At 44.2% G+C, this 9,675-nt stretch overlaps 1 protein-coding gene and 1 long non-coding RNA gene across 2 annotated transcripts; both read right to left on the minus strand.

Annotated features, from left to right (window-relative positions):
- Positions 1 to 4,270: 4,270 nt before the first annotated feature.
- Positions 4,271 to 5,729, minus strand: LOC127813428 (uncharacterized). The gene is made up of 3 exons (XR_008026108.1): positions 5,472 to 5,729; positions 5,088 to 5,140; positions 4,271 to 4,495 (listed from the first exon to the last, which is right to left on the minus strand). It is a non-coding gene; the product is annotated as an uncharacterized LOC127813428 (long non-coding RNA).
- Positions 5,730 to 6,278: 549 nt separating this feature from the next.
- LOC127813432 (uncharacterized) lies at positions 6,279 to 9,627 on the minus strand. The gene is made up of 3 exons (XM_052354396.1): positions 7,313 to 9,627; positions 6,862 to 7,229; positions 6,279 to 6,790 (listed from the first exon to the last, which is right to left on the minus strand). Exons 2-3 carry the CDS (start codon positions 7,222 to 7,224, stop codon positions 6,353 to 6,355), a joined length of 801 nt encoding a protein of 266 aa, XP_052210356.1. The 5' UTR covers positions 7,225 to 7,229; positions 7,313 to 9,627; the 3' UTR covers positions 6,279 to 6,352.
- Positions 9,628 to 9,675: the final 48 nt, after the last annotated feature.

A 9,675-nucleotide genomic window follows, 5' to 3' on the forward strand; every position in this document is an offset into this window, starting at 1 on the left:
GGAATAAAGGTTTCGTGCAGGCATAGGGACGAAAATGGCTTCCCCAAGTAAATATCGGTTATTAATTTTGGAAGAAATCAAGAGTTTAAGGGTTTGAGGGTATTTAATTTAAGGCTTGGAGGGTCCAAGTGTAATTATGAGAAAATTGAGGGATTAAAGGTGTAATTATGTGTATATATATATACCCGCGCCTGCTTGGAGGCCAAGCTATCTATAGTGGCCATTAAATTTGAAAATTGTTCTTGCAATGGCCAGGAGAAATAGAGAAAAGAGTAGGGAGTCGAGAGTAGGGGAGGGAGATCGTGAGAGAGTTAGCGAGAGAGAGAGAGAGAGGGGAGAGAGCTTGATGGCCAATCGACCATGGTAGCCGTCGCCATGGCCGATGAAGAAGAGCAGCAGCGGGCCAGCGATGGCATTTAGAGGGGTTGCGGTGGGGCCATTTTGGGCCTGCGGTGGGTTCGAAAGTTGGCTGGTGGCTTGTGGTGGCTGAAGGTCGAAGCGGTGGACGACCATGGCAGTGTGAAGGGGCGCGCGTGGTGCTGTTGTAGCGATGGCTTGCGACGACGGCTAGTGATGGCGGTGCGGGAAGCAGTAGCGGCCGGTGAGCCAAGTAGTGGCTGAAAGAGCCAATGGTTGTGGTTGGTCGCCATGCGCGCAGGCGTTATGCGCACGCGGGAGAAGGAGGAAGAAGATGAAGTGAAGAAAGAAAAAGAAAGAAAAAAAAAGAACAAGAAAAGAAAATAAAAATAGAGAAAATTTGGAAAATAAGGAAAAAAATGCTAGAAAATCCCAGAAAATTGGGGAAAAATTTTGAAAATTATTTTGAGACTTGAAGAGTGTGCCAGAGGCTCGAATTTGGGATTTGGGCGCAAGGTGGTAGCTCAAGAGGTAACTCCCATATAAGCGTTTTCCTAATTTCTCTTTCAAATTGATCGAGGTAATTAATTTAATTCTTTTCAAATTATTTTCATTATGTGAGATAATGAATTGGGTAGTGTTGGTTAGATTGAACCCTCGGGTGGGGTTGATTGGAAGTTTCGGTCGTGTGGTTTGCGATGTATGGCGAAATTGAAGGTATTGGGTTAATGTCTGATGTTGATGGATTTTGTGTTTGCATCTAGGTTCGACCGGGGAGGTGGTGATTCTAGAAGAGCTTGGAGTTCGTGCCGAGGCATGAGAGGTTTCAAGCCAGGTAAGGGATGACCCCAAGGGTGGTGGTCTTACATGCATTTGTAAATGTTTTGCTTTATGAGTTGCATGTCGTGGTGATTCTAGAAGAGCTTGGAGTTCGTGCCGAGGTATGAGAGGTTTCAAGCCAGGTAAGGGATGACCCCAAGGGTGGTGGTCTTACATGTATTTGTAAATGTTTTGCTTTATGAGTTGCATGTCGTGGTTAACACTTGAATGATATGAGTTCTAGTGTACCTATGGCTATATGGAGGACAAGTGTTGTGGGAAGGGTTAGTTGATGCCGTAACCTATAGAGGTTATGAGGGCACGGAAGACTACATATTTTGCATTGAATTTTTGCATTACATGCTCTCTCATGCTTTATTTATTTATGCTTTGCACTCTTACTAAGTCTTTATGACTCATGAGATTTTACCTCATGTTGTAGATGTACAAGTCTAGATGCAAGCAGGGATGGTGCTGGGAGGCTGTTGTGGCAATTAGCGGTGTTGCTCGAGTATGTGTATTGTATTATTTGTTGTATGTATTCATGTGGTGGTATGTATATATACCTTGTGTGTGAATGAATATGTTATTGGGTTTGGGTTGGTATCTAGTTGTTGTAACTATCATAGTGTGATGGATGATTGTGAGATTCCTTGATGTATATGGTTTTAGTTGGTGGATCCAAGTTCTGGATCAGGTAAGGATAAAAAAGGTATGTTCCCATAAATTCTCAGTACTTAGTGGACGTTGATGTGCTAGCTTGGTGCCTGAGACACCTTTGGCTTGTCGTGAGGCGAGCTGTAGAAAGATGAAGCTTACTCGGGTTTCGGGTCTCGATCCGTTGTGTTTCCTTATTTGTTTTGGGATCGATTTCTCGAGTGGAGTGAAGGGAAGGACGAAGCCTAGTGCCCACCTAGGGCGTTTCATGATGAAACATAATTCAACCCTTCAGTTATTGGTGTGTCGGGTGAGTAATCGAGTCAATTATTTACCGATGGTGCCCGTGTTGTGGGAGCGAGTTGTTATAGTTGGACCCGCCAAGGCCGACTACATCCCGAGGGAGATCCACGAGGGAATTTGCGACAGTCATATTGGAGCTCGATCTCTTTCTCAAAAAGCATTTCGGCAAGGGTATTACTAGCCGACGATGATGAGCAATGCCGTGCAACTGCTTTGGACTTATGAGAAATGCCAACGGACTTCAAACCTAGTTGATACCCTGATAATCGAACTTACCCACCTGGCATCTCCTTGCCCATTCGCCAGGTGGGGAGATGCCAGGTGGGGAGTCAATATCCTTGGACCCTTTCCGCTAACGGCCAGGCAAAACAAATACTTCATAGCAGTCATTGACTACTTTACTAAGTAGGTGGAGGTTGAGCCTGTGGCGACTATCACTGGCCGGAGGGTAAAACAATTTCTCTGGAAATCCATCATCTGCCAGTTCGGTATTGCCAGGGTGCTAATAACGGATAATGGCACCCAATTCGAGGATCGGTTGGTGCAAGAATGGTGTTGCGAGTTGAGGATTAAGCAACATTTTACTTTGGGGCACATTCTCAAGCTAATGGGCAGGTAGAGCTGACAAATAGAACCATTCTTTAGGGACTCCGAGCTTGGGTTGAGAAAGCAGACGACCGATAGGTAGATGAGCTCCGCAGCATACTATGGTCCTATCGAACCACACCGCGAACAGCTATAGGAGAATCCCCCTTCACATTATGCTATGGCTCAGAGGCTCTTAGTCCTATCGAGATTAGGGTAACTAGCTACCGAGTGGAGCGTTTTGATCTTGAGGTGAACGAGCAAGGGCTAAGATGCAACTTGGACCTGATGGATGAACTCTGAGAGCTGGCATGGATTCGACAAGCTACGTATAACCAGTGCATTGATAGGTACTACAATTGATGAGTGCATGTCAGGAGTTTCATGCCAAGAGATCTTGTGTTGCGACGGTTCGACACAAGTCATCCTCGGGACGCGAATAAGCTAACCTCGAATTGGGAATGACTGTACCGGGTGATGGAATTCTTAAGTCTGGGGGCATATCGACTAAAAGACATGGAAGGTAAGCCCTTAAAGCACACTTGAAATGTGTAAAACTTAAGAAAGTTTTATCAATAAGAAGGGGAATGCCCCGAACCTTTTTTGTACTCTTTCTACGACTAATGGCAAGACTTCGGATTCTCTCCCTCCAATAATAATTTCACAAAGGTCAACAATTAGCTAAAGAAAAATTCAAGGGTCAAGAGCCCTAGGCCGTCCCCAAGTCAGGGTGGACTAAGGGCCAGAAAAAACTCAAAGTCCAACACCCTCATCCATGAGGGAGTGGCTAAAATCCAAGAGTCAAGATTCCTAAACCGTCTCCAAGTCGAAGGTGGACAAATGGCAAGAAAAGACTCAGAGCCCAACACCCTTCTCCGGGAGAGAGTGGCTAAAACCCAAGGGTTAAGAGCCCTAGGCCGTCCCCAAGTTGAAGGCGGCTTAATGGCCAGAAAAGACTCAGCGCCCAACACCCTTCTCCGCGAGGGAGTGGCTAAAATCCAAGAGTCAAGAGCCCTAGGCCGTCCCCAAGTCGAAAGCGGACTAATGGCTGGAAAAAACTCAGAGTCCAACACCTTCCTCCGTGAGAGAGTGGCTAAAATCCAGGGGTCAAGAGCCTTAGGTCGTCCTCAAGTCGAAGGCGGACTAATAGTCAGAGCCCAACACCCTCATTCGCGAGGGAGTTGCTAAAATTCAAGAGTCAATAGCCCTAGACCATCCCCTTTAATCTGTCAACTAAAGGAGGATCAAGGGTTGGATTAATCCCTTTCAACTATGCAAAGAATCAGGGTTTAACTAGTCCTAGCTTGTATATTCACAATCAAAAAGTGAAGAGTCAAAGTAGGAAGGCATTATGTAACACCCCAAATTTCTTGAGCGTGTTATAACTTAGGATTTCAGGAATATAAATTTTTTTTCCATATCACAATAGCTGTCATACATCACATAATATCCCAAAAATCCAAATTTAAACCTTCTCAGCTTAACAAACCCAATAATCAAATAGCTAAGACAGGCGTTAAAATCTCGAATGCGGAAGCTAGATCGAACCTGATATGGTTCACAACCATAATACTTTATTTATCATAAAATTGTTCAAGACGTTTACAAAATGAATTACATGAACATCATCTCTCGCAAGATATAACTGAACGTCTTAAACATATCCAAAATTACATAGATTCACGCATAAATAAAAATATGCTAAACATGCTACAAGCAGTAATTTAAGCTAATTCTTCAGCTACCTCCTTTCCCTTATAGCCGCTCGTCGAACCTGGAACGTTTGAATATTCCAGGGACATAGTCCAATTAGAAGATGAATCTTCTAGTGAGAAACTCCAAAAACAGTTTATATCGATGCATGATCAGGTATAAAATGTATGAGAAGACAACGAGAACTACTCTGAAGTGCCTCGTGAACACGTCAGCCTCCTCCAACGAGAGCTTTCTCAATGGCGCACGCATAGCGCCTCTCGGGAGGTCCCTAATCATGTCACTTCGGCCCAACTTCATAGAACTCATGCAAGCACCACATCTGTTGTGCCTTAGACTCACGGTCTTCCCCACGAGAGCTTTCTCGATGGCGCACGCACAGCGCCTCTCGGGGGATCTCCGACTTTTGCCCTCGGCCAACAATAAATAGGTACAACAGTATGGCCACACGAATTTTATAAATGCAACAGTTAAAAAGCCAATAGCATATAATTTTCAGAAAAATACATTTCGTATATGCATCATGATTTCACGTAAGAGAATAACAAGCGTTTATGTGTAAGAACTTCACGAAATACGTCTCATGCAATAGAAGTCTCCCATAAGAGAATAAAAAATAGGATTTGGAGTATAGGAGTCTCACGGAGTCTCACCTTGTTGAGTTATCTCTTCGACGATATAATTTTACAACAAACGGGCTAGGTTTCTGCAGAAAATATGTGTTTTGGTAAATCTAACCTCAAATATTTTTACATAGAGTTGAAGGTTATTAAAGTAGGGGCATAACTAGAAAATTTCATGTAAAAAGGACCCATCACGCGCCCTCACGCGCCCCAAGGAGGATGGACACGCGCCCCCACGCGCAGCCATTATCCGGCGCGTGTATTTCACGCGCTGCCCAGCAGTTTCGGACAGCAACGCCTCGGTTTGGTATTTCGGCCATATCTCCCTCGTTTTAACTCCGATTCGACCCCCGTTTGAACCTACGCGACCCTCTCTTCCCCCTCTACAAGATTATCAAAAAAAATCGGACTTACCTCGCTTTTTTTCTGACTGATTTTGGCGAATTCCGGCGAAGACCCGCAACTCCGACGAGGCTCGTTCTCCGCCGCTTCTTCGCCGCTTTCTTCCCGCCTTCTTGCCGAACCTCCTTCTCTCTCTCTAGAGCAAGCTCCTCCTCTTAGAGTGCTTCACTCCTCAAATTTGTTTGGAATGGTTTGAGAGCAACTCAAGGTGCCTATTTATAGAATCCTTCAACCAATGGTGTTATGCCACTTGTCACAATCTTAGCCATGGACTCCAAAGACTCAAAGCCATAATTGAGTGGCTTTTGAAATCCAAAACTAGAGTTAATCCATCTTTTGAAATCCAAGCTAAAACCCTAAACTTCTTTCAAATAACACTTTGGCCCATATTTCAAGTTTTCAACTTTAACATTTCACCACCTAAGCTCATAATTTCATCATTCTTTCATTTGGATAATTTCTCTAATTAGAATTATACCCTCAAACATCAAATTTATCGAGATACTTAAAATCCCAAGATTATTAACTCAAAATTACTCAATATATACGATTTTTCGGAAGCCCCTTACCATCATTCGGTATTTTTAGGTTATAACTTAGCTTAACCGAAAACCATTTCTGATTTGATTTCTTTCAGTGCAATAAGTCTCACCCCGAGACGCTCGTTAAAATTATACCTTTGTCCTTAGGTATCTAAGCTCTAGGGCACTCCCTACGACTGATTCGGTCACTCATTGTCAATTCAAACATATTTTCGGTATTTTAAACTCACTTAAAATACGTAGCATCTTCACAAAAATATGGGGTATTATACATTATATTAAAAGCAAGTAGCCCAATACATGATGTCGGATGAAGTACAAAAGTCCTACCTAGAAAATGAGAAAAAAAACTCAAGCATCAAGAGGAGTGTCTTCATCGTCTGTCATCTCCGAGTCCTCATCTAGCTTGGCTACAATCTCTTCAATGGATCGAACATTGGACATGTCCAAATTTCGGTGAGCTCGTAAAACCTCAGTAGCATGCGCTTGGAATCCTTTCCTCCAAGCCTCTTGCAGGTTCTGTTGGATGAACTCCTCCACCTCAGGAAGTTTGGTAGGTTTGGCATACTTGCGTTCGTATTTGCGATTGAGGGAGTTCACTCGGGATAGCTCCTCCTCGAGCTCCTGAATGTGGTGGCCCAAAGATTGTCGCTCGGAGGCCAACTCTTCTAAGTCCTTCCTTTGACTCTCTACTGTCTCATTCCTCTCGTGCAATTGAGTGTCCAGTTCAAGGGTTCTCTTAGAAGCCTGGGCAAAGCGTCTAGAGAAGTTTGAAATAAGCATGACCACCTGCAATAAGCGAAGTGAGTAAGGGCAGCATAACTGAGACTAAAAAATGCCAATAAGGTAAAATGGGTTACCTGGGTTAGATGCTTACACAAGGAGGCCTCCACTGCCTCTGAGGAATGTTTAGCCAACACTTGACAGTCGGCAGAAGTGGCAAAGTGATGAATCATTCGTCTCGCTACTTGGTTGTTTCGACTGAGATTGCTCTCCTTCACTCTCCAATTAGGAATGTGGTCTGGACAGTATATGGGAGAATCGGATGCTGTGATCAGTTGTATCGAGGGTTGAGAAGTTTTCTTTCTCCTAAGATGGCTAGACTCCTTCTCCCCGGCGGGGGAGGGATCCATGGCAACTTTCCTTTTCTTGGAGGCGGTGGCTCCCTCACCCTCCGCGGGTCTCTGCTTATTCTTTCCCCAGATGAAGGTCGTGCTCACCATTTCAGCTGCAAAAGTACAAGCAAGATGTTAGTAGCAAGGAAAACAACAAATCAAAGGTACAAAAACAGTGGAAGAAGAGACTACCCACAGTAACATCGGGCTCGGAGCAGACATGAGTTGATAGACCCCCCAAGTACAAGGTATGGTCACATATCAATACCCGAGCGTTGATAAGGTTCAACTCTTTCAAAATCCGAATGTTACGAACCTCATCATGCAAGACCTCAGGATTACGGATCTTTGAAGGCTGGAAAACCCACTCAACTAGCACCCAAAAACTGACATCATTGTCTTTCAGGCCAGTAAAAAAAAACCTACTCTTCCATCATTTTATTGAGGTATGATTATCAATTATGAATTGACGGTGATTGAGGGGAGAGAAAGCGAACCGAGGTTCAGTCTTGCTAACAGGAACCACCTTAAATATTCTAAAAAAAGAGATGACCATTAGGCTCGATATCTCGAGCTCGACAACAGAGAACGAATGTAGCAAGACACCTCCACCTATTGGGAGTCAACTGAGAAAAACATAACTTCACAGCAAAAAACACCTCGATTACAAGAGCCGCATGGGAAAACCTAAGGCCGGTAGCAAGGGCTTACTTATACACGGTGATATAACCATAGGGGGCTTGGTGGGCTTTCAAGCCCCTGGGTTCTCTATACCAATAATCATCGAGAATGAGATGGTATTTATTGGAGAAAGGAATCAACTCCTTCTCGATTATGGTGGAGTGGTCGATAGTCAAATCCTTAGATAAGTTCTCTAAGTTGGGATAACTGCTCAGACAGGACTCCAAGGAAAGATGAGGAAAAGCTTCTTTAGGTTTTTTGGGCCTGCAAAAGTGATCGTGGGAGGAACTGGATAATTCTAGACTCAATTCCTCACTATAGTACTATAGGTTTCTGAGCCCAAGGAAGAGGATGAAGAAGAAGAAGAATTGACCGGGAGCAAGAGGACATAAGTCAGGAAAGGAAAACTGGAGCTGGGCATGAGCTAAAGGGAAGCTCAACAGACATGGCCTAGCTTGGGAACCCTCAACCACGCCTGCGATGAAAGTAACAAGAAACAGTTTAGTTAAGCCAAAGTTTCAATATATATATATATATATATATTAAATGAAAAAAAAAGGCAGCAGCGAGGCAAAAGCCCCAAAGAGGATCGGTCGTGGCCGACCTCGGCCTGATTGAGCCCAGCCAAGGTCAAGCTCGACCCCTGCCCCAGACGGCCGAGCTCCGACCTTGGCCAGGTCGTGCTTGGCCCCTGGCCAAGCTCGGGCAGGCCGACCCTGGTTGTGCCGAGCTTGGCCTTGAAAGGGCTTTTTTAAAAAAAAAAAAAAGAAAAGGAAAGGAAGAAGTAAAAAAGGAGAAGAAATGGAAAGACTGACCTCAAAAGTTAGGAGCATAACTATCAAGTGAAGTGATGATTGAGGGGTGGGGCCTTAGGTTTATATAGAAGGACCTAACCCCTCCAACCAAACACTTCTTATAATTTCAATGTAATAAATGACTATTTTTAAGTAAGAGATTCATATTCAAATGACTTCACGTCGGGGAAAGTCCACACTTAAATGACTATAGAAATTAGGCTACTTCTCGACTTAGCATGATTTTCAGCTCGGCTTAAGGAGTAGAAGGCAAGTGATATGGCATTATCTAAATTACTAAAATACTCCCTGCACACTAGCAGTCTCGCTTGCCACATTGATCGCCCAAGAGGTTGACACGTGGCAAGACCACAAAACAGAATGAGGAACAATCATATACGACTAGTTAAAGGACATGTGGCAACACTTATAGAGCAATCCATAGTGGAGTCCAAAAAATTCGAACCAAACCATGAGACTCTTTCCAATTTGACCGGGGTCCCCGGGAGCCGTGCCTGCCTACCTCGGGCTTTATCTCAAGTACCCTATAACGGACTTGCTAATAAAATACAAGGGCCCTCACGACAAGTCTCCAATTTTTACACTTTTTGGTACCCACATTTATTCTACTGACTTGAACGTCGGAGTCTACACCAGGGGATCTTAGTCCCGTTACTCCGTTGTCTTGCAGGTTACATTCCCGAGGCCAGACATAGCTAAGTCCGAAACTTCTACTCCCGAAGTCCATTCGTCGAGACAACACGTGATTATCGATCTCAAAGATCATCATCAATATATATACACAATCACTGAATGCCAGGGAAACAGCCGTACTCGCTGGAGGTGACCCCTTTCACGGCCCCCAAACCTTGGGGTTCGGGAAGCCATGAAGGGCAGTCGTCGCGGTTGCCTTTCATTCTTGCTAGTGTGTCTGCTTGCATGCCCAGTTCCATGGCCCCCCAAACCCTAGGGTTCGAGACGCCATGAAATGTGAAAGTCGATATTGTAATTTGGTAAAAACTCAATAATGTTGTGTTTTCCACCCCTACAATAGCCATATTCTTAAAACATGTGACACATAACT

Source organism: Diospyros lotus, chromosome 1, assembly GCF_014633365.1.
Source record: "Diospyros lotus cultivar Yz01 chromosome 1, ASM1463336v1, whole genome shotgun sequence".
NCBI lineage: Eukaryota > Viridiplantae > Streptophyta > Magnoliopsida > Ericales > Ebenaceae > Diospyros > Diospyros lotus.

Coding starts and splice junctions, on each gene's coding strand:
- LOC127813432 (XM_052354396.1), bottom strand. CDS start 7,224: ATGGTGAGCACGACCTTCATCTGGGGAAAGAATAAGCAGAGACCCGCG. Junction 6,791..6,861: donor TGTGTAAGCATCTAACCCAG/GTAACCCATTTT, acceptor CGCTTATTGCAG/GTGGTCATGCTTATTTCAAA.